Genomic DNA, 25795 nt, shown 5'->3' with positions numbered 1-25795 from the left:
ATCTATCTGTAGATGAAGGCAGCATTGAAATTTCCTCTTGCTTTCCCTCAATAATAGAAGCACTACTATCAATATTGTCAATCACTGAAATAGAAGATTCATTTTGCACTTTGTTTTTTTCGTTCTCAATATAAAACGATCCATTTTTCAAATATTCAGTTAACACTAGTTACCCGCAAGTAAGGAATAAATGAGTATATGAAACAAACACTTCACTAAAACTCTCGCTCCTCTTCTTCCAGGAAACTGAAACCATAACACGTCACCATAATAATGTTTTATTTTTTTCTGTCAATACTATCGATAAACTAATACATCGACACGACACGAAATCTTTGGAACAAAACACATCGGAGTATACGTTGTTACTGACTGCGTTTTCTTCACAAAATGACCAAAACTCAATATTTGAAAATATAAAATGAAAAAAAATCAGAAAAAAGGAAGGAAAGCAGGGTTGATTTTCTGCAACGAGGTGTCATAAATCCCTATATAAACTACTATGTGTTGCAACTCCTAGCAGGGAAAGTTCTGAGGGCTTCCAGAATTCATAGAAAGAAAGATCCACTATACTTGGCGTTTACATCCGCTCCTATAGTCTGCGATGAATGTCTCACTCTTTGACACCCTCCGACAGGGAAATTGAGTCACTGTTCGTTGTTCCTCTTTGGTGTAAACTTCTAATGGAACAGCCATGTTATATTTGCAAAAGAAGGAAGAAAAAAAGGCGAATTAGGATCTCACTTTCACAGCATTACCACAACAATATAACAATGAAATATGCGAGGACAGAAGACAAAGTGCGCAATGTAAGAAATGTTGTGACAAAAGTGTAGATAATTTTGGACCCGCCCTCGTATAATGTAACATTTGTTGTACATCACTTATTATGATACGAGACTATTTTACATAGTATATTACAATAAATGGACTGCCTGGATGCTAAGAACTAGTACAGATAGGTACCTTTCACTTGTAGAGATAGGTATTTTTTAAAAGGACGGAAAAGCTTGACACCTGTACTGCGGGACGGAGACAAGCTGGCGGCGGATTAATTATGCTCTGGGGAACTTTCACGTAAGCATCCATATGTATAGTGGAGCTCGAGCAAGGAAACGTGACTGCCGAGGCTTACACTGATTGCAGACTATGTATACCCTTTCATGACGACCATGTTTTCCAACGGTAGTGGCATTTTTCGACAAGATAATGCACCATGTCAAGGCCTGGAGTGTGATGGAGTGGTTCGAATGACACAGGGGCGAGTTCCAAGTGATATGCTGGCCCCTCAACTCGCCGGATCTGAAACCAATCGAACACATCTGGGATGTGATTGAACGTGACATCAGAGCGCATTGACCCCCCCCCCGGAATTTACGGGAATTAGGTTACCTGTGTGTGCATATGTGGTTCCAACTCTCTCCAATGACCTACCAAGGATCATTGCGTCCATACCAAGACGCGTCGCTGTTGTTGAAAAAAGTATAGAAATATTTTCGAGACATTCGAGTCGAGTCGAGATTTTTACGAGTATTCTCGGCTCGACTTGAAAATTCGGGTCGAGAACTAGAATGGATGGAGAAGAGTAGGCTATCTGGAGAAGAATAGGCTACCTGGAGCAATTCTGATCCACCGCCAAGAACTGATCACAGGAGTTTAATATTAAATTTTGAGATTTGATGATCGGGCAGCGAGGAAATTTGTTTTAGTTTATGCGGATGTTTATGAAAGCAGCACTCTGAATCATTGTACTGTCTTCTTGGTAAATTACTCATTGGTCTAAAACAATGTACGGAGTATAGGATTCACATAGCCACCTAAAGTATCCACATACACAGTGGCACCTTGTAAGCGTATTCAAAGGACCCGCTGAATACCAGGAAATTGCAGTCTACAGAGTCACAAAGCAGTAGCCGTATTTCATGATAGGAATAAAAGAGTTCAATATATAAATTTCTTTTGATTTCTGCCATACATAAACACAGCCTGATGTTAGAATTAAGTGGAAAGATGACTATTTGGACTATATTACGAGTTTCCAACAATCATCTATCCGTTTTTCTATGAATCCTGAAGGCTATTATCGCCACGCGACACACTTAATACGCAACAACCTTAGATACATTTGGGCCAACTAACCACACACCAACGTCGTACCCCGCCTTATATACTACAGATGACCACCTATCACCACTCACAATGATCAGGGGCCGTACATGATTCCGTAGGGTTAACACTTCATCTAATTTACGTGATGCAAACTATAGGTGTTCATTATTTTGATAATTAGTTGTTTATTCTGTAGGGTAAATTCTTACGTTAAATCTAAAACTGCATACACATAAAATAATTAATCACCTGTTGTTACTCCAATAGAGACATTTTGGACTCCACTAACTTGTTTAAGCGATTGCTTTGCAGAATAGGCAGACCTCATGGCACTTTGACATTCGTTATCGTGTTTATACCCACGTAAACCGTACACCACTAGAAACATCAGATCTTTGTCGAACATCGACAATTTATTCAGATAGCCTCTAGATGAATGAGTAGCTCTATTTAAAAATAAATACATAAATAAAATATAAAAGAACACCTGCTAGGAAACAATATCTTACGATTAAATAAATATATTATTCTACAATATACCGGTTTATATTTATATTTATCTTCCTGAACATCTTAATTCGTGTAGTCAAATATTGCTACACTTTATAGAAAGAAAATTCGTCTGAAACTTCTCTGGTTTCTAATTTTCACGAAAATTTTAAATCCGGAGAATAAAGGGCATTCAGAAGTAATCTGTAAATTTTATTTGAGTCTCGAAATGTATATGTTTGATACTTTCGACAGATTTCGAGAAAACATAATGTGAAGTTTATTTAAAGGATATTCCGATGTTGCCAACAACTTGTGGTTTAAATCGGCCGATAATGGAAGTTTGAATTTAATTCTTCTCCAAGTTTAATACATAAGTTTCTCGTTAATATAATTTGTTTACTGTTTGACTTTGATACAATATGGTGAATATTTTCTTTAACGCTTCTCATCTGGATGGACTAAATTCATTGAAGAGTAAAGGGTGGGTTACACTCCACTAGATTTTGGAAAAGAAGTTCCTCGGTAATTTTCATAAAAGTTATTCAATTTTGATGAGTATTATGAAAGTTTTCTTCAAAACGTTTCCAAAGTTGTGTTGCCGGGATTTGTGGCTGTCTCGTCTCGTCTGTTGGGTAACATTATCCATGGTCTTCAGTTATCAGTATTAGAAATTAAAAACAGGAATGAGTAGAAGTGTAGTCTCTTATGTAAGATAAATTCTCCGGTTGAAAAGCATGTTCCACGAGAACTTTCATTTATACGTTTGAATTTGATACAATATGGCGGATATTTGAGGTCCACAATGATCCTTACTACTTGGATTTATAATAAATCTTGAAAAGAGGACTGAACTACCCCCAGCCCCTAAAAGATACAATATGTAGCAAGATTGCATATGTAATAGTTATTTCATTTCAACAAAATATGATTTGTATGGTTATTGAAGCGCTTACACAATTCCCAATGCTGGAGTTGAAGTCGGTCAAAAATGAGACGTCAACTTGGTTTTCCTCTACACGCACAAACTCACACAAACAGGCTCCTAACTATGAAAACATTTACGATCACTCCAACCCGAATCATTTCACAGATTCAACCTGTTGTATATAAGTTATTAGGACGTACAATTGAATATAATTTTTACGAAAAAGACCTTTATGCATTGCAAGACCTATAACTGCCAAATATTCACCACGTACCGACATAAACAAAAAGAATTGTGGAGCTACTACTTTACCCAAAAGTCAAAAGAGATGCACTGAAGACATACGAAATGGTCGAGCGGTTTGGGTCACTAGTCTATCAATTAGAAGTTTATGTGTTCAAACCCTGAATGGAGTGTTTGTTCTTTGTTTTGTTTTTTAAAGTGTGTTCCTATTTTGATCAGAGGACTGAGAACATTTCTTTAAATAAATCTTTGGCAACTACTTTTCTCTCAAATTCCATTAGAAGGGAACATTATATGAATTGCAAATCTAAAATACACAGCTGAGAACAAAATATTATGTTTAATATTTCATTATTATCCTTTGATTTGTAATGAAAAACTAATTACAAGCATTGACGATTTCAGAAGATTCTGCCCCGGTAATGGTCAATATATGAATGAGAGAAAACTGATAAAACATTATTAGTCCACTTTGAGCATGATCGAAGATAACTTATGGGCACGAAGGGGGAAATTTATGTCGACAGAGTCTCAAATTCTCCCACAGGTCATGCCCTGAAATCATCACTGTTAGAAGGTTTCCTTAACAAATAGAATATTACATTTATTTCTCGTTCTACGTTTTGAAATGGAAAAATCATAATTTTATAGAACTAATGAAGTAAATATTGTTGTGTAGGTTATCGATTTCTAATTAGATTAAAACTCGAATATTCGTTTGCATCGCACTTTAAAGTAAATCCTCTCTATATATAATTCTTACTGGAAAGTATGTTTAACTCCAATTACTTAATCAATATTTTTAATAATATATTTTTATTGTAATACTTTAACTATTCAATGTTATATACACTACATTTCCCAAAGCAAAACCTCGCAAATCTATAGTGGACTAGTGAATATTATCAAATAAATTATCATTTTGTTTACGTAAATACTGCATCGCCTCATTTGAAACTTCGTACTTTATATAATACAGTAATAATAATAATAATAATAATAATAATAATAATAATAATAATAATAATAATAATAATAATAATAATAATAATAATAATATCTTAGCGATACCTTTATCAGAATTTCAGGCTTAGTCAATAAATGAATTCAACATGGTCTCTATTCGAAGTTCTATTTAATCGAATGCGATAGAAATACAAAGAGAAACGTCGAGAACAAGTAAAAGAAAAATGTTACCTTGGTGGGATTGGAAATAACTTTTAGGAGTTCTTTACAATTTACAAAAAATGCCTTAGACAGTTTTTTTTTGTTTTCTTTAAGTTAACTGATTCACCGAATGTATCTGAGTAACTTGTCTCTATTTTCTACTCGGTTATATACGTTTTACAATCATTTCCGTTAATCTTGAACGACAGGAACATGAATACAAAAACATTTAAGAGAATTAAAATTCCAAACTCCCCCACCGGGAATCGAACCCAGGATTCATATACCTTAGGCACACGTGCTAGCCACTTTTTTTAACAACGTTTTTATTAACTAATAGAGTTGGATACATACGATCATTAACACAACTGCAGAACAATATAAATATATATACAGCTAATAATGCACAATGTAACACAAGGGAAGAGAAAAAAAACTGCTTATGTAGCATAGATACAAGTTGAACATTTTGTGCGGGTTTTTTTTTAAGAACGTATGTAGCATATGCACAAGTTTTACAAATGGCTAAAAACTCATTGGAATAACAAAGGAGTACAAATTAATTACGCATATATGGTATTGTCGAGAAAACGAGCAAAAGTACAACTTTTCATAATGGAGCTCATTTTGTCATAATTAGTTTGAAGAAATTCAATATAAAACGAAGAATTACCTGCAGTTTCCACTGAGAGCACATACGTAATTGTTTGTGCTATAAGCCAGGTAACAGCATTGTGTTTCGTTTTGGTATACAGAGAATATTCCGGTCGTAACAGGAGATTGACCTCGATTGAGCGACGAGGTTGGCGCATAATAAGACCCAAAAATCGCTGCAATTGGTACCAGATTTGTTTGCCGTTCACACAAGTTGTTAATCTATGACTCAAGGAATCGGCAGCTCCGCAGAAAGAACATATTATATCAGCACTAAACCCACATTTATTTCGTTTTACTTTCGTATCTACAATGTCATTCACTACTATGTACCAAAAGGATTTATTTTCTGCTGTTAAATATTTTGAGTGTATATTACGAAATATTATATGCAAATTGTATTCTGGTTCTCTTTCTATTAATTTGCATGGTGATAACTGTTGTAGGTGGTGCATGTACCATTGTTTACTTGTTAAAGTCAAAACATCGGGAGTTCGATGACATTGATAGATATAGGCACACAAGATATTAGTTAAGTAAGAGCAACTGGAGGGGAAGGAAGCGATCGCCAACGGCAGTGTTGTATCGATCGTATCCAATAAATATCGCAGCAAATGTCTAGTGGGAGAGGGTACATCTTCAACTAAGGCAGTCAAGTTACGTCTTATAAACAAACTCTCAGCCTTGAACTGCACGTGAGTCATGTCAATGCCTCCGTTCGCTACCGATAAACAGATGTCATTATAGCGAACACGAAACACACAATTGTTCCACAAAAAACAACCACAAACACTTTGTAGTTTTTTGCCTGCTGTAGAAGGCAGGGCAAAGACGTTAGCAACATACCACAGTTTACTCAAAATATAAACGTTGGGAAGTCGAGCACGAGATAATAAACATAGTGACCTACATTTATGCAAGAAACTTAAATGCCTGATTTTATTAATGACAAGGTCATAATTATATTTTACTGTTTCAACAAGATTACTCATAAATGATATTCCTAGTATTTTAATCCTCGATTGAAATGCAATGTTCTGAATTTTACTAAACTCCTCAGAATTATATATTATAAGACCGGTTGATTTTTTTCTATTCAAGAGAGCTCCAGACACTTGTTGATAATTAGCAACACTTTGCATTAAAAGGTTATAGTCATGACCAGAATGCAAGAAAACATTTTCATCATCAGCATATCCACACACACGTAGAGGACGTGCAATAACATCAAAACCCTGAATTTTGCGGTTTATATCATATAAGAAGGGTGCAATAGCCAAATTAAATAATCTCACTCGACTATTAGTAGTATTCGATCTCCTTGTCGAATACTACGAACTACTTTGATGGGAAGGGTAAGATGACCATTAATATTTAATTTAGTCGCAGCGTCTTTATAGAAGAATTTAAACCATTGTATAATGTGAGCATTAAAACCAAAACCAGTCAAAACTCTCCAAAAATAGGAATGCTCAATGTTATCAAATGCATTCTGAAAATCTAAATTAACAATAGCTGCGGTAATCTCACAATCTTGACATATTGTAATACAATCTCTAACATTCATTAAAATCTGATATATAGTCTAACCCTTAACTGCAGCATATTGCAAATCACCCAGCAACTTATTCATATATGGAGCTAATCTAGAAGCCAAACAACGACTAATAATTTTAACATCAGTATTTAAAAGGGAAATTGGTCTGAAATGTTCAACCATTGTTGGTTGAGGCACTTTGGGTATAAAAATAGTGACAGCAGCATTGGGTCGACAGATATGTTCGGAAGCAAAAAACCAAGCATTGACCACATCAGTAAGTGTCTGACCTATGACGGGCCAAAGTTTTTGATACAATATACCCGATATTCCATCTTGTCCGGGCGATTTTCCTGGCTTTGCAGCAAATGTTGCCAACTTTACTTCTTCGAGTGTAAAGGGCGCCGTCAAGGACATATTATCATCATCTGTTATGACGTTAGGAATAACTTCAAAAATAAAATTCTCAACATCCAGTCCTCGTGATTCACCAAAAAGTTTTAAATAATGATCATAAAATACCTTTTGAATTGCAAAAACATTCTTGCAGGGATCTCCATCCGGAGTAAGAACCGTCTTGATCAGGCGGCGCTTGCCACGACGGTTTTCTTGCAAAACGTGAGTAAAAGAACACTGTTCAGCAACATCAAACATAAGAGCCTTACTCCTAATTTTTACACCTCGAACTTGAATCCTATGAAAATCTAAGAGTTTTGCTTTATATTTTTTTAACAAGGGACAACAATGTTCTGTCGGAAAGAGCATCTCGTTGAGCCTCTAATAAACATCAGTAATAAAAATTATACAATTTCAGGCGATAACGAAAGCGTTCACCAGAGTACCATTTACAGAAGCGTATTAGGTTAGGTTTAAAATAGGTAGTCCACCATATGAGGATATTTGGATACCGTTTTGCTTGCTGTCTCCAATAGTCCCATTTACTCTGAAACAATGTAAGAAATCCCTCATCTGTTAATAGTGTTTCATTCATATGATAGTAACCACGTCCACGCACAATTTTATCACATGGAATCTTAACTTTCATCACTAAAGACAGATGATCACTAAAACAAACAGGATAACGGTATATATCAAAAGCTGAGATTTAAGAGATTCCGTCGAATAGAATCTATCGATTCTCGAGGCACTATTCTGGCGAATCAGGGTGTACCCCAACAGATCACTGTTCCTTAGTTGCCATGCATCATACAAGGGATAACGAGAGATGAGTTCATCAAGAGAAGCACAATAATTAAACCCTGGGTCCATATCTGCTCTATTCAATACGCAAATCATATCACCCCCAAAATGACATTGTCTGAGGCACAACTAAACGATGTCGCAACATCAGTCGCAAAAAATGTGTTGCGCGCACCACGATTATGAGTTCCAAATGGGGAATACACATTGATCATAGTCATACCAAACAAATCACCTCGTATAATTCTACCACTGGGGTGACATTGTACATTCGTAAACGGTAACCCATCTTTAACCAAAATCGCAGTACCAAGACGATTATACGTTGAATTGTTATAAACGTGATATGAATCATGTACATTCACCACTTCCGGACCTACCTCTTGCAGAAAAGCCACCTCAATTTCAGATTTCAACAAAAAATCAGACAGAGCATGATACTGTGTGGGTAAAGATATTCCATTTAGATTAATACTAGCAATGGTAAGAACAATTGTCATGAAAAGGTAGGGAAGTAGACAGACTTGATAGTACATGATGAGATGACGTAGATACGAAGTGGGAGGACTGACTCGGAAACACACTAGGAAACATATCATGTCACACACACAAGAATCACTAGGTGACAGTGACACCAGAAAGTGGAGACTCTACAGATCCAGAAGAACTGTCTTCTACCGAAGTTGTTGCAACAAGCTACAATTGTTTGGAAACATTAGCACTAGTTATCCTGTACAAAGCATCACTAGCTGGTTTATCAGGTTTTCTAGCAGATGAAGAAACTTTACCGTCTTTCACTGTTTTCCGTCTCTTCTTATCTTGAGAGGATCGCTCTTTAGAACTACTTTGCGAGGGAACTGAGGCTAAAACGAAGGTATGATTATAAGATGAAATGGATTTCTCACTCTCAGATGGACCACTGTCAATAGTAATAGGAACATCTGCCACATCACTTATATCGTCAGAAACACAGTCAGCAGCGTCAGCAATAGAAAGCGCTGGAGGTGTCGAGTCGGATACACTGATTATAACTGGAGATGAAACAGAACCTATTGCGGGAGGCAAAGAACCTCGACAGGTGGCTGATTATCCGAAGTATGCTCACGTACTGGATTAGATCTGCATTCAGAAGTAGCCGAAGCTACCGATGGAACATTAGCAGTGTCAGCATTCACTATCTCCGCACAAGAAGGTGACACAACTTTATCACTGTCACTAGTTAATGGGGGAAAATCCTTGTCACTAAAAGACGAAGGTAATGAAACAACAGGTTGTACACTCGTAACTGAATTAAGTGTCCGGACTAGGTTAACTTCGGTTGAAGATTGCACTATGGGTTTAGAGTTTACATTACGTCTATCACATTGGTCATATCAATGTTGAGGGCTATTACAAGCAAAACAGGTACGTTCCTCACCAAAATAAGATACTAAGTATCGTTGACCTTGGATTTCAATAGACGATGGAATGGCCTTATCTAACTGTATGTACACCAGTTTCCGCCCAGTACGCACCCGGTATCGATGACTACTATCATAAAACTCGTCCTTGATATTTTTGACACTACCATATGGTGTCAACACTTTTAGTATTTCTTCATCGTCCAATTCACTTGGCACTAAAGATAATTTAACTAAAGTAACAGGCTTATCTGCAACTTCCACACTCACTTCATACACTCCATTTTCATCAGTATATCGTAATCCAGTACTATTATCTCGAATTATCTGTTCACACAAAAGCTGGGATATTAACTTAACGAACACACAACGTCGGTAATTGTCTAATTCAATACTCACAACTTGGTCATTGCATAACTTGAAATTGTCAAATATGAATTCATGTATTCTATAAGTAATTGGGCGAGTAGGCACATTACTAAAGTTTACACGCAAAGTATTAACTCGTTTCACTACCATTTAGACGATCAGAAGAATTCTAACTTTAAGTATGAAGGTATGCCGTATAAACAAGCAACAGCGCATTCCGCAGGTCTCCTCGCCACCGCTGCTACAACACGACTTAGCCACTAGACCAGGGGGGAAAGCAAGTGAAATGCATTTTGTATTGTCTGAAGTTTACACCTATTTCATCCTGCTGTAATAATGTTTACCGTATTCGTTTCTTTGAGGAATGATATATGTTATTCATATAGGTTCTATTACATATTCGTTAATAAATATTATTTAAATTATCAGAATTATTCATGACCTTCCATGGAAATTCACTGGTGCATGCGCAGTAGAAACAGAAGAATGCAGTTTACTGATATTAGTCAGAATGAAAATTTCTAACAGGCTATCAGAATTCCTTAATGGAAGGTCGTGGTTCCCAACCTGGGGTCGCGCAGCTTCCTCCTGATTAAGCATGAAGTGGGAGTAAGGGGCCGAAAGCTACTGGCAGAAATGAATTGTGAAATATATTATTATTATTATTATTATTATTATTATTATTATTATTATTATTATTATTATTATTATTATTATTATTATTTGTCATACCGCTAAATCAATTTCTTCGCTGCTTACTCGTCACAGCCCAAAACCCAAGCGATCTGAATGAGAGTTTGTTCCACTTTTACTCGATTATAATTTCTCCTCGCAGACTAACAGATAGTTCTCTACGGCCCTTAGAGCTAGGCATTTTGATAACTTGTAGAAATTTGCATTGTGATTCGTATTAGCAATGACAGTAAAGTGGATCTTTCTGTTTCTACTGTGCATCATCAGCATCATTATATCAGAAGTATTCCGCCATTACCAACTAGTCACTTACCGCAGCTCAGAAGCTGCCATGCTCCACAATCTTCTGTTAACCTCTCCATCTTCACATACGATTTTGCTGTTTTGATATCGCCAATAGCCTAGTTATGTTTCTATATAGTCTAATTCGTCCCATCCCTCTCTTTCCTGCCACCATACCCTTTAGCACATCCCTCATGATACAGTTCCTTCTTAACTAATATTCCAACCAGTTTCTCTTCCTCTTCTTAATAATATTTTTCTCCTTCCATTTCCAACCCTCTCATTCGTTTTCCTCTCGACCCAGCTATTTCTCTCCATTCTTCTCCATGCACATATTGCGAGAGCCTCCAATTGTTTCTCATCACTTCTGCGTAATGTCCATGTTTCTGTCCTATAAATACAGTAAAATACAGTACACGAAGCATTTTATAAGTCTTTTTTTCAACTCTAAGGCCCCACAAAATAGTATTTTCTTCATCCTAAAGGCTTCTTTCGCCATTTCTATCCTTGCTTTTATTTCACGTTCGCATGTCATATCACTAATAATACTACTCAGACATCAAAAAGTAGTCACCTGTTTTTTTTTCCGCTTCTACTTCTATATTTGACACCGATCGCTTCGTTTCAATCACCATGGATTTTGTCTTTCTAACATTTATTTTCATCCCATATTCTTCAGAAGCCTTTCTCAAGTTTTCTACATCTTATTAATTTTCTTTTTAGCGTCTGCAACAACAATCATATCAACCCCAAACCGTATACACCTCATCATTCTATCTCCTACCGAAATTCCGTCTTCATTATGAAAACTCATTTTTGCTATCCCTTCTACATAGCTATTAAATAATGTCGGCGAAATATATAATATTTGTTGAACTCACCTTTCAATTTCACTGTCTGTCTAATGTGCATGCGCCAGAGAATTTCCATGGAAGATCATGAATAATTCTGATAATTTATATAATATTTACGGACGAATACGTATAGAACCTATATGAATAACATATATCATTCCTCAAAGTAACGAATACGGTAAACATTATTACAGCAGGATGAAATAGGTGTAAACTTCAGATACTACAAAATGCATTCCACTTCCTTTCCCCGCTAGTCTAGTGGCTAGCATGTTTGCCTAAGGTGTATGGAATCCCGGGTTCGATTCCCGGTGGGGGAGTTTGGATTTTAATTCTCTTAAGTGTTTTTGTATTCGTGTTCCTGTCGTTCAAGATTAACGGAAATGATTGAAAAACGTATATAACCGAGTAGAAAATAGAGACAAGTTACTCAGATACGTTCGGTGAATCAGTTAACTTAAAGAAAAGAAACAAAGTGCCTAAGGCAATTGTCTGTAAATTGAAAGGAACTCTTAAAGATTAGTTCAAGTCACACCAAGGTAATATTTTTCTTTTACCTGTTCTCGAAGTTTCTCTTTGTATTTCTATCGCATTCGATTAAATAGAACTTCGAATCGAGACCACGTTGAATTCATTTATTGACTAAGCCTGAAATTCTGATAAAGGTATCGCTATGATTTTATTATTATTATTATTATTATTATTATTATTATTATTATTATTATTATTATTATTATTACTGTATTATTTAAAGTACGAAGTTTCAAATGAGGCGATGCAGTATTTACGTAAACAAAATGATAATTTATTTGATAATATTCATTAGTCCACTATAGATTTGCGAGGTTTTGCTTTGGGAAATGTAGTGTATACAACATTGAATAGTAAAAGTATTACAACAAAATATATTATTAAAAATTTTGATTAAGTAATTGGAGTTAAACATACTTTCCAGTAAGAATTATATAGAGAGAGGATTTACTTTAAAGTGCGATGCCAACGGATATTCGAGTTTTAATCCGATTACAAATCGATAACCTACACAAGAATATTTACTTCATTAGTTCTATAAATCTTTTTGCTTATCGTATTATAATTCACTTTAAAATTATGATTTTTCCATTTCAAAACGTAGAACGAGAAATAAATGTAATATTCTATTTGTTAAGGAAACCTTTCAAACAGTGATGATTTCAGGGCATGACCTGTGGGAGAATTTGGGACTCTGTCGACATAAATTTCCCCCTTCGTGCCCATAAGTTATCTTCGATCATGCTCAAAGTGGACTAATAATGTTTTATCAGTTTTCTCTCATTCATATATTGACCATTACCGGGGGAGAATCTTCTGAAATCGTCAATGCTTATAATTAGTTTTTCATTACAAATCAAAGGATAATAATGAAATATTGAACATAATATTTTGTTCTCAGCTGTGGATTTTAGATTTGTAATTCATATAATGTTCCCTTCTAATGGAATTTGAGAGAAAAGTAGTTGCCAAAGATTTATTTAAAGAAATGTTCTCAGTCCTCTGATGAAAATAGGAACTCACTTAAAAAAAAACAAAGAAAAAGAACTAATACTTTCTTCAGGCTTTGAACACATAAACTTGTAATTGATAGACTAGTGACCCAAACCGCTCGACCATTTCGTATGTCTTCAGTGCACCTCTTTTGACTTTTGGGTAAAAGTAGTTTCCTGCTCCACACTTCTTTTTGTTTATGTTGATACGACTATAAGTTTGTGGTGAATATTTGGCAGTTACAGGTCTTGCAATGCATAAAAGTCTTTTTCGTATAAATTATATTCAATTTTACGTCCTAATAACTTATGTACAACAGGTTGAATCTGTGAAATGATTCGAGTTGGAGTGATCGTAAATGTTTTCATAGTTAGGAGCCTGGAGATGCAAACCCGCTCAAAGTGGGGATTTACTTTTGAGAAATTTGGTACAACATCACGAGTTAAATACTTGCCATAACTAAATTTCCAATCCTCGTATATCTCACCTTCTCACATCACACTGACGTCTTGTGGATGTCCAAATACTTGATATGCAAGTATGCTACATGGTAAAATGAAGTCAAATTTTTCTTCCTAAATCTAATTGATCTTTTATTTTTCTCTCTTACATTATATGGGACATGTTTATATTCGGGCATTGGCGTTCTTACACGTATTTATCTTCTAGACTTGTAAAGGTGTGATTTATTTTCGAGTGGAGCCAGAACAGTATGTAAAAATTTGTTACTTAATTTTAAGAACTCTCTTTCTTCATATAAACTGAAAAACTGTACTGGCATGATTCATTTATACATTATATGAGTGAAACATTTATTGTGTACTATTTAGTCATATCTATAGGAGTTATCCTATAATAAAATTATTGGAATATTAGGTATTGCTTCAGACAAATAAGGAAAGAAGGTTCGAATGTCTTACCCGATTATATTCATTGCCTGTTCTATCCCAATCAACCAATATAACACCGAGATTTCTTAAAACGATAGGACACATTTCTCAAATTTTTAGTAAGTTGTGACTGCTTTTTAGTTACAATGTTGTACGAACCATCTCATCTTGGCGCATTTTATTTATATTACTAGCATATACCACTATATTAGTACACTCATATTTCAAAAATATTGTTAATAAAAAAATTCCTAATTTTATATTGGCATTAATAGAAAAAATTGTAGATGAAACTTTTTTTATTTAACGCTTTGTGTTCCAGGTGGCATTTCATTATGTGTGTGCTGTAATAAAATGTTTTCTTTTACCGTTAAAAGACTGTCTAGACCGTTATAGAGGGCATAGTTATTGTGCGCGAGTGAGGACAGCATTCACGTTACTGATAAAAACAATTATTTGCATTGTGGACCATTTGGGCTTGAAAGGGAAAATTCTGATGTTCTAAAGGGATTTTATGATGCTTCAGGTTGGCAACACTGACCAGAGACTAAAGACACAGGTCTTCCCTTTTCGATCTCGAAGTTGCTAATTGTTTACCGTCAAAATAAACACATGCGTGTTGTAATTGATTGCTCTTGTAGACCTGCCATCTACAGAGACATGTTTTGTTTTGTTTACCTTTTCTGTCAGTAAGGTGCTGTCACCTAAGGAGAAATAGTAGAACTAAGTCTTGCCTTGCATACGCTAACAAATTTCAGCATCTTCAGGATTAATACGACCCTTAATAAGGGATGCGTTTATATGACATCCACATGAATGTTACTGGTAAGCATGGAGATTACTAATGGAAGGCTATGAAGAATATTTTATAATAATACATCTACATAAACTATTACAATAGGTATAATCTCTAAACTATTAATTTGTATAGTCTATTAGAGTAGAAGTCCGATATACGGTCCAGATTCGGTTATAACGCGGAAGAAAGTATGCTCCCTTATAAGGAATACCGTAGTATTTTTTAAAGAAATAAAATTTACACTCGAAAGTTAAGTTCAATTTGCAGTAAATATTCCGCAAAAAACGGTTCTTCAGTACAATTTTACCGCTAGACTCGCTTTCACCACATCCCCTCGTTAACCACGACCCCTGCACCCCAAAGAATTTCTCAGAAGAAACGGGACCGATTGATTTTCGTCATTTCTACGGTCACACTTCGATACACCGTGGGAGTAAAGCATGCCCCAGCAACCTCGTTATATCGGGCGTCTACTTTACTTGTATGATCTGTACCTATATTTGAAATACCCAATTATAGTATGGTACGCAATTCACTTGGTCTTTTTCCTGTTTCTTTTGAACTAATATTCATTATAAGAGGAGCACAAAAACATACCTCTAGGACAACTTGTGGTCCGCAGACCACAATTTGAAAAACAATGAACTATGGCAAATTGTTGACTCAGAATGAAGTAGCTTACCTGTATATTTTGCAATAAGCTTGGCCTGCGAGCTTAACCAATTTGTTAGAGTCGTTGAGAATTTCCTTGGCAGGAATGACATTGATGAACACAATAACTACTTGACGAAGTTCTGTCAGGTATTCAATTGGTTGTTCAGCTTCCACCTAGGAAATACAAACATTTTAATGCATAAAGTTTACCATAAGACGCATATGAAGGAGCAGCAATTGCAAAAAATAATCCATATGGTTATTATTATTATTATTCTAGAAGTAACAACATCTATATGAATGGGTGGGTCAAATATAACTCTCGGCGCTACTTCCTATAAACCGTGTTTCCGGTGGATTGGAAGGAAATGGTTTTGACAAATCTATAAATACATATTACAATGAGAGAAAAATTTTGATTACATTTTCAAACGAGGAACTTATAAGAAATGAATGAATGAAAGGTAAGGAAACAATACCATTAAACAATAAAACATAACCCAGTCTATGCTTTCTTTTCCCAACTACCATATTGCACTGAATCGAAAATGTAACAGTTTGGTCCTTGTCTTGTCCCATTCATCTATATTAAAAGTGATAAAATTATCCATCATTAATTCAGTCAAATTCAACAGATGGATAATGAAATTTTTAGAATTTTATTGAAACAATCACACATTTCCGGTAATTTGTTTCATCTATTATTGACAGCGTTTGATTAAAAATACATTACTGAGGTATCTGTGGTAAATGAAACAAAATAATGTAAAAAGGTGCATTGATAAATCTTTGATTATAAAATTAATTTCTCTTCGTGCATAGGTTCAATATTTATCAATTCAATTAGACTAAATTAACGTATATAATATACAGTGGCGTATTTAAGGGGGTGGCTTCCGGGCTTAAGCCCCCCCGAAATCTTACTTAGTATAGTAAAGTAAATGAAATATCTTGCAGAATTTTCACATTTCCAGGCAAAGCCCCCTTCCCCCCCGAAAGTTAGCAAAGCCCCTCCCGAACCAAAATCGTAAATACGCCACTGATAATATACCTCTGTATATGGGCGTGCTTTCTTCTATGATCCTTGACATGCTCTCGCACTATTTTTCTAGTGACATGACTCCTTCCGTAAAGCAATACTTTTTTACTAACTAGATGTTTTGACAATGAGTAAAGTCTTCCTTCAAATGCATCAGTATCTGATTGTTTTCTTGATTCCTTTGTCGGGTCCTTTTTTAGGCTTCCAAACCAATGATATGCATAAATATTAAAAGTCTCATAGACGGCAATATCTGTCTATCTATCAGCAGAGCTAAAACGGTAATAGATATGAATAAGTGGAGATTGGAATGGATTCAGTGTCTCAAGAATATGTTTCATTTTCCCCGTTAACTCTCTATTCAAACCAGAAGAAGTACATATTAACAATTTCTAATTTCAACATCGATTGCCATATATATAATAAGAAACATTCATATTGTTTCCTACTACTTGATTTGTAGAAAGCCTTCGGCAGTTTGTGACATAATAGGTTAATTTATAAATTTCGTTTCATCTAACTACCAGCAAGCTATATGCACCTCATATACACTTGTCCTTACAGTAAATACTTACCATATGTAGGTCCCAGGTTCGATCCCGGTCGGGGCACTCGATCGATAAAGTGTAAAAGCCTTTTTAAGCCAGCCATCCTGAGTAAGGTTTTCCTGTATTTTCCTCATTCACACCAGGCAAATGCTGGGATGATGCCTAACGTAGAGATCTCAGGTCGTCTCCTTCTCTTTCTTCGCGTAGTGTGATCGCCAACGAACGTCATCCCTCAGTTTTGACGGGCTAACATGGACATAGATGCTGAAAGCAGTACCGTGCAGTGCAGGAGGGGGGACGAGCAGGGCGCCGAAGTAAGGGGACGCAAAATTTGGGAGAAAAAAGAAAAGATGTATATAAAATGGAAGGAAAAAGTAATAAATAGTGGTCAAAACCAAGGAAAGCAGGGTTTATTTCTAAAAAAAATTTCATACGCTTCGCGCCAACCATGGTGGCGTTTCGCGGCTGGTCTGATGACCTCACTCATATATACGGGAAGGGGGGCGCCGTCGTATACTCTCGTCCCGGGCGCTGATTATCCATGGTACGGCACTGGTGAAAGCCTAGAAATCCAATTCGTAATCCTTACTATATGTAATTCACGCATCCAAGAATCGTATTCAGCACCTCGACTTTTACTTTTGAGGTTTATACTTGTCTACTAGGATCTGGAAATTCAGCAGAAAAGTCAAACGGCATGCAATAGATTTATTTTATTTTCTACCTGCTGTAATCAATGGAAGTTAAAGGACAGCAGTAATAAGACGCGAACATTTGTCATTTAAGCATTGAAGGCATGAAGTCGCATATCAAATATTGCGTCACTACTTAAGGCCGTGTTTAACGTTTTAACGTTTTCAGCTGAGATCATCAATCCCTATATAATAACATGGTGAACTTATTTCCAAAATATCATGAAAACTATTTGTCTTATGCAATTCAAAATTTCTCCAGATGTTAGCCTACCCCAGTACTACATGATCACTTTTTTATTTTTAATCTAGCTCTTATAGTTCATTAATATTACTTTTTACAAATAAATATGACAGCGTTGAAAAGCATATAGCAGGATTTCTTTTCCTGTTCATGGAGGTGCAGATACCTGATCCATTCACACCATTGTTCCTCAGTGATCTTCAAAAAGTTGGTAGGGAAGGAAAACAAGTTACGAAATATGAGAAGATCGTTTATCTAAAAATGCGGAGAGTGCATATCTTCGAAGTTACGTTCGTTGACAACCTGATCATATAGTCGGAAGAACAAAAGGTTGCGGGAGGCAAGACTGGCTGCTGTTAGAAATGAGACAATCTTATCTATCTGTATATCTTTTTAGTTGTATTTTGTAACAAGCCTTCTTGTCAAACAGCGGCGCTTTCTCTATTTTCCTATTTCAACTATTTTTGATCCTAAATCTTGATTCTTGCGTGGTGAAGAAAGGAGACACGTCAGAGGAATCGCAAAACTAAAAGCATTATCATCAATATTTTGCTTTCCAAAATAAGAAATATAACTTTAAAAAATAAAAGAAATATCTGGGAAGATGAAAGAACAAATCATGGTATTTCATGCATGTGCATAACAGTAATAGGCATATACGAGATAAATAAATGTTACAATATTTCTAAGAGTCTAGATCATTTGGATCCGATAGTGGTATTCCAAAGATAAGCAAGTGAAATTTTTTCACTTGATTTTAACTGAAAACTTGATTTACAGGATTATATATATATATATATATATATATATATATATATATATATATATATATATATATACATATATTTGTGTGTGTGTGTGTGTGTGCGTGTGTATAGGGCATAATTTCTTAAAAACATAAATTACCAAAACAGAACAATAAAATGTCGAGACAAGAGCGAAAGAAGTCTTCGAGGATCGGGACGTGATGAGACCTATTAAATTTAGGAGACGAGACGAGAAAACCTTACTTCTCGTCTCGTCTCATGGGGAACACTATTTGAACGAAATAGATAGATTCTTGATTGTAGTGATTACCTGGCAGATATTGGTACAACGTCTTTTTTGTCATGAATAATAATCGATTTTGTGGCATATCAATCTGCAAGTGTTTCATCAATCTGGTGCTAGTATTGGGGTATTAGTCAAGAACAGAACACTGTAGAATGCATTAGGTTATTATTTAGAAATGAAGTGTTTTACGTCCCACGATTATGCCGACTAGGCTAAAGGAGACGGTGATGATGAGAATGAATGAAATGATGGAGTGAAGAAAGTGGAAGAAAATTAGAAAACTCACGAACATGATGTTTATCCAGCACAAAGCCCACTTGGTGCGATCTGGGATCGAACCGGGAGCACACACACACACACACACCAGAGGTGAGCACTCTACCACTGAGACACCGCGGTCCCCGTTATTCTTTAGGGCATAATAACTTATGTAAAAGAATTTTTGAAATTTCCATATTTTTAATCTGCACGAAAATAGATTTGATGAATATTATTTCTTCTACGTGGGTTTATTAAACTTCCAAACTATTCTATGCAAAACGAACTATTCTAGTAACTTCCAAACTATTCTAGTAGAACGGCTATGTCCGTCTGTCTGTTAACAGGTATCACACCAAATGTGGCAAGAGATATCGAGAAGGGTTTTCTGGAATCGGTTTTTCCGTCCTAAGAATATGTTCCATCTCCTCCGTCAATCTTCTACATAAATTGGAAGTAACAGAGATGGACCACTTACTGCTATAAACGAAAAACTATATTACCTAGCGACAAGCGGTTTTAGGGAATTGATTCAACGTCTCTAGAAAATGTACCATCTCCAATCTTATCTCTCTATTGAAAACCGGAACTGCTAGAAATTTACTACTATTTCCGGTTTCAATATTGATGTTCATAGAGCATAAACGATATATCGAAAAGCAGTTCTCGGTCGTTTTCTTCTTACACATATATTAACTATTTTGCAGCTCGCTATACATCACAACAGCATAAATCCTTTTCGATCTCTGTGTAAACGTTTATCACTGATGCGACAAATAAGCTAGTTTACTCTACACTATACAGTTCAAAACTACTTTTATAAATGAAAACTTCCCTCACTTGAAAGGAACATAGACATATTTTCTGAAACTTTCGTACGTCGTTAGCTCCAATAGGCCTCTACAGGTAACTATTCGTGCAGATGTTTATGTAGAATCAATGGAATCTGGAAAATCTATGAAGAAAGAGAAAACAGACTTTGCTCTTATGTGCTGTCAATCTGCATTCCATTGGTTTCTTCATCTCCGGAGACAACCCAAAGTTCGCGCACGTGACCTAGCGGGGGACAAAGAATGAAAGAAACTTACCTGCTTAGCCTCCTATCTGCTGTTTGCGCTGTTGCAAAATGCAGCCATTATCTTACACAGCTTTTAAATGGAAGAAAATTAATTTTTAATTAGCGCTCTCTAATATTACCCTAGTAAGAAAAAGTAAAAGTAAACATGCAATATTAATACTAACAAACATTTGGACGAATTTTGAAATGTACAAAGTAAATAGTTTTCATAATATTTTGGAAAGAAATATGCCATGTTATATAGGGAAATCCCAACGCATTCCGAGGGTTGGACACAGCCTTAAGGTTAAGGTCTAAGCTCACCTAGGCTTAATTCCTGTATATTGTAAAATAATTAGAACTAATATTTGATTTGAAATTTATTGAAACTGGGAATCATATTTTGAAACTAAAAGAAAAAGTATCAATAAAAGTAGTATTTTCAATAGTTTAGTTGAAACAAGTGCAAGAAGTGCACGTTTTCAATCTGGTATCTTCACTAGAATTTAAAAGGCCTTTCTACAAGGAGTGAAGATGGGTCTGCAATAAGCATGCACTCCAAAACTCGCAAGATTAGTATCGCTATAATTCTTTGTAAACTCATATCTCCAATTATGATATGACGCATGAGCTCATCCTGATTAACATACCTTTTAGGTTTATCAATTACATATCCTTCACTCTAAAATTTATCTATCATTTGCAAAGTGAAGAACTCCACTAAATTAACATTTCACATGTTGTTTCCAATCAAGAATCAAATTTCCCCCAGTAGAAGATAACTTCATGTGCATTGTTCAAATAATGCTGTGAGAGCATTTATTGTATTCCATATGAGGATGATTTATTCATCCACTCAAAACATATATGTAACTAAATATTAAAATTAGAAGAAACAAACAGTAGAAAGTAAAAAAAAGTTAAGAAAAATAAAAAAAATTGAAACTACTGACTTTATCTGTATCATGTATCTTACGCTTAAACAACACTTACACATTTAATATTTTTTGGAAACCAAAGGGAAAACATCCAATGTAATGCAAACAATCGTTTTCTATTAATAATATTAAAGTTATTAATTCATTTTTACCTGGTCTAATACTGGCGGAAAGAGGAATACTTTGAGATTTTCTACGTCCGCAGTTCTGGCTGCTTCTTCCAATTTTGGTCTAGCTACAAACGAAAATAATAATAATAATAATAATAATAATAATAATAATAATAATAATAATAATAATAATAATAATAATAATAATAATAATAATAATAGTGACGATTTCTGTAGAATTGAAAGGTCTTTTACATTACAGAAGGAAACTGTCGTGATTATATACCTCCTAAATAACTTCTTCATTTTTACTGGCTGGTCCCTTTGTGTGCGAGGCGCAAGTAAAATAGCTGGGTATACTGTTTGGAATCTAATCCCATATGCAGCTGAGGAGTTACACTTCAAACAGATACATTATTGAAAACAACATTAAATTACATATAACAACAGATTAACACCTTTTGATTTTCTGAATTTTGATTATTTCTGGATTACACTTTTGGCATTATGTAGACCCTATAGCATTATTAATAATTTGTTAAAAATTGTTACTGTCCAATAAACAACGTAATTTAACATCTTTGCTCAGAGTTAAGTTGATTTTGAGTTTAATACCCCTTTCAACAGTGAGGTTATATACGACATGGACCTAGTGAGTAACGTAGAACCAGAGACACATGAGCTTCCGCCGGGAATTCAACCCGGGTCTTCTACACAAAGGCACGTGCGCTAACCGCTTAGCCACGAAGGAGCTCATCTTTGCTTAGAAGGCATACGTTCACACTCTAATAATGTCACTGTGATGCCAACTGCATTGCTAAATTTGATTAAAATATGTTAAATGAAACTTATACTCTTATGTAGATAGGCCTATCTAGTAGTTTAAGAAATAGATTTTACACCTTTCAGTCGGCAAAACATTATTATTTCTTAAAAAATAAAAATGTCACGGCTTTCTCTTTTCTTAGATGCTCGCAGTGATGTTTTTTTGGTTTTCCGAGTTTCAGTCTGACGGTAGTCACTAGTAACATTTTGTAACAATTTGACTTCTCATTTCATAATAATCAACGGAACAAAAAATAAGGTAATTTCTAATCCATACTAAAAAACATCTTTAAGGATATCTAAGAATAACTTTCAACCATCTTAATTGGTCTATAGTCTGTTCCATGCTTCTTTGGATAATATAATTCCTATAATTCCTCCCTTATATATATTGATAATCATTACTTGTGACATGGTATATCGTAGCCAAAACACTACGATAGAGTAGCTGAGATAATTTACTATGGCACTACATTGAGTTCAGTTTACATTTTAACTGGTAGGGATTCGTTCTTGTTCGGTACGCCTTTTTCTTTACGTGATTCGGTTCGATTCCTGTTTAGTGCAGCATTTCTTTAACCTGAGTCGGTTCGGCTTACAGCATTCACCAGATCAATCCAACGTTATACCTCGTACTAGTTACTTACCACTGTTCGTTCGCTCAAGTTAAATCTGGGCGTGCTGCATATAGAATTCAGGATTTGAACCATTGTACAGTTGTATGATTAATGCCTTCGACTTCGTGATTGAAGAAAGAAACAATTTAGGAAAACACTAACATAAAAATTAATCACTCAATATTTACCTTTAACACATATGTATAATGATTTCACTCAAAATATATTTATTGAAATGAGATTTTGCTGTTTGAATCAAATGCCTAGACGTGGGATGAATCGATATATTTTATTTTTCAAGAGTTTAAATTCACATATTTATGAAATACTTACGTACCATGCTTAAGAATATTGAAATTGTTATATTTCCGATAGCCCATATTACAAAGAAAATAAAAGCTCAATAACAAAAAAAAAAATATTTTATCGAAATGCCGACTTATATTTTCAATTACGCGAATATATTTGCACACATTTCACTTCGGCTTTTGCTTCTTATATATATATATATATATATATATATATATATATATATATATATATATATATATATATTGATTGATTGATTGATTGATAGCAGATGATAATATATTTGACATTTTTTACAGATAGATAAACAGTAAATTCTGAACAGCAGTCAGTTATAAAAGGGAAACTTCTTCTAATAATTTTCCAGGAGGTAATGTACCTAAAATGGAAGCTACATTTCCTCGCTGAACTGCTATGCTGATACGTTGTATCAGAAACGTTGGCCTACTTCTTTGATGTAATTGAGCCCTTCGAGGCCCCAAATGCCGCTCGATTGAATGGCTACGGGCACGAACATGTATCTATCGAGCAGATCTTTACATTTTCTTCTTTTCTTGCATTCTCTGCGAGCTGCAATAGCTCCTTCTGGAGATGAAGAAAGAGTGAGATTAGATGACGCGAAAGTGTCAGAGCAGATGAAATCCCAGAGAAGAATCCTTCTCATCTTCCATGGTACCAGCGTCACGCCATCTGGTCCTTTGCCATCAGATCTGTTATACCCCACAGGCTCAAGAACAGATGGAACTTCCACCGATGTGAGTGTTCTCCAGATAATGTCATTCACGTTCGAATGCCTCACATGTCTTCCGGAGCTACTTATACAAGACAGACCGTGTAGACCATTCTGATTGACTGATGCACCACATTTAGAGCAGTTGTGTGATTCACAGATGTCTACTCCTAGGCGAAGTGTAACTGCAATACGAAAACGTTCGTTTGGAAGGTGCAGTCCTAGGGTGTGTGAAGGTAATGCCTGTAGCCAAGAACCTGAAATTGATGATGAGGAGGCGAGAAGTCTAGCCTTACCCTCCTGACTGTCTGTTTCTTGTAATAACACTGATTGATATAATTTGGTGATTGGCTTGTCCCAAATTGATTGCGAACTTCTGCTCGTTATTTCAGGAGGCCTTAAACCAACTAGGTTAGACCAGTCAGATATGCAGTCTTGAACATCGGATTCTATGTGAGGCTCATTCAGTTGGTGGAGGAGTATCTCAATAGTATGCCGGGGGCCATAGAAGAACGCTAAAAATGGATACTAGAACGCTAGAATGCTAGAACGCTAGAACGAATACTAAGACCTCCAGAATCAACTGGAAAGGAGGCCTTTATCCTTGCGTTGCGATTTAGGTTACAGTTGAGTAACGATTCCAGTCCACATTTCAGAACGGTGTCAAACTTCTCTAGTAAATCGACCTCACGCCAAGAAGTAGAACAGCGTAAACAATAGATTATTCTTGGTATAGAGAACGACGCACGAAGGAGAAAAAAGCTGAATGTGCGGAGACTAGGGCCAGACGTGACAAGAAAAAATCTAACTCTTTAGTTTTCTCGACTAACAAATTACGTGTTGCCTCAGGTGAAAGGGCTGCACCAAGTAGAAAGGCTGACGAGGTTGTGATAAGTTGCATTCCCGGTGCTGAATTTTTAAATTGTGAATATAACACTTCCATTTGATCTTGCGAAATTCCTAAAAATCCTACTTCACTAATTCACACGCATTAATAACAATTCGGGGAATAGTGGAATTGTAGACGATAATATCCAATTTGTGGATCAATATGTTATTAAAGCACTTTTATTTTAAGACGACATGATGAGAATTTTCTATTCCAGTTTTCTCATGGCATTATGCGTAAATGTGAATAAGTTTAAGTTTTTGGCGATCATTTTCGATGAATAGATGCAATCGTTGGACGATTGTATTTGAAAATTAATCTCGTAGTGTTTGTACTTAATATTTTCATTTTCACGATGTTGGATGCACACTCACCAATTAAATATTTGATGATATATTTAAATATTATACAATTAAATATTTGAGAACTCGTTGAAAATCGTCCTACGACACCATTGCTTGGTAGCGAACCACGCTTCTTCTCGAGGGCAAAGCTTATGTCACCTTTTGTACTCCCACTTCAGTACATAATGCTGATTCATATTAAATTACCAATAAAAATTGTTACTGTCACACTACATGGATATAATCCAATCTAACTACGGTCTTTCATTCATTTTAGAAATTGTCATAACATAAAATCTTCAATTCACTGCAGATAATAATAGATTTTTAGGGATTATTATCTTCCTCTT

The 25795-nt window shown here is 35.3% G+C and overlaps 1 protein-coding gene across 1 annotated transcript in view; it reads right to left on the bottom strand.

Annotated features, from left to right (window-relative positions):
* LOC145672642 (adenylate cyclase type 10-like) overlaps positions 1-25795 on the bottom strand; it is a 387700-nt gene that overhangs the window by 307025 nt on the left and 54880 nt on the right. The window contains exons 8-10 of the mRNA XM_081741804.1: positions 21774-21856; positions 15821-15966; positions 2359-2555 (exon numbers count right to left, since the gene is read on the bottom strand). Of these exons, the coding sequence (XP_081597930.1) occupies positions 2359-2555; positions 15821-15966; positions 21774-21856 (426 nt within the window). The remainder of the gene's footprint in view (positions 1-2358; positions 2556-15820; positions 15967-21773; positions 21857-25795) is intronic.

This window comes from Thermobia domestica, chromosome 16 (genome assembly GCF_964235325.1).
Source record: "Thermobia domestica chromosome 16, izTheDome1.hap1.1, whole genome shotgun sequence".
Lineage (NCBI taxonomy): Eukaryota > Metazoa > Arthropoda > Insecta > Zygentoma > Lepismatidae > Thermobia > Thermobia domestica.
Note: the sequence above shows the minus strand (reverse complement) of the source record. Positions and strands in the feature narration are given on the sequence as shown.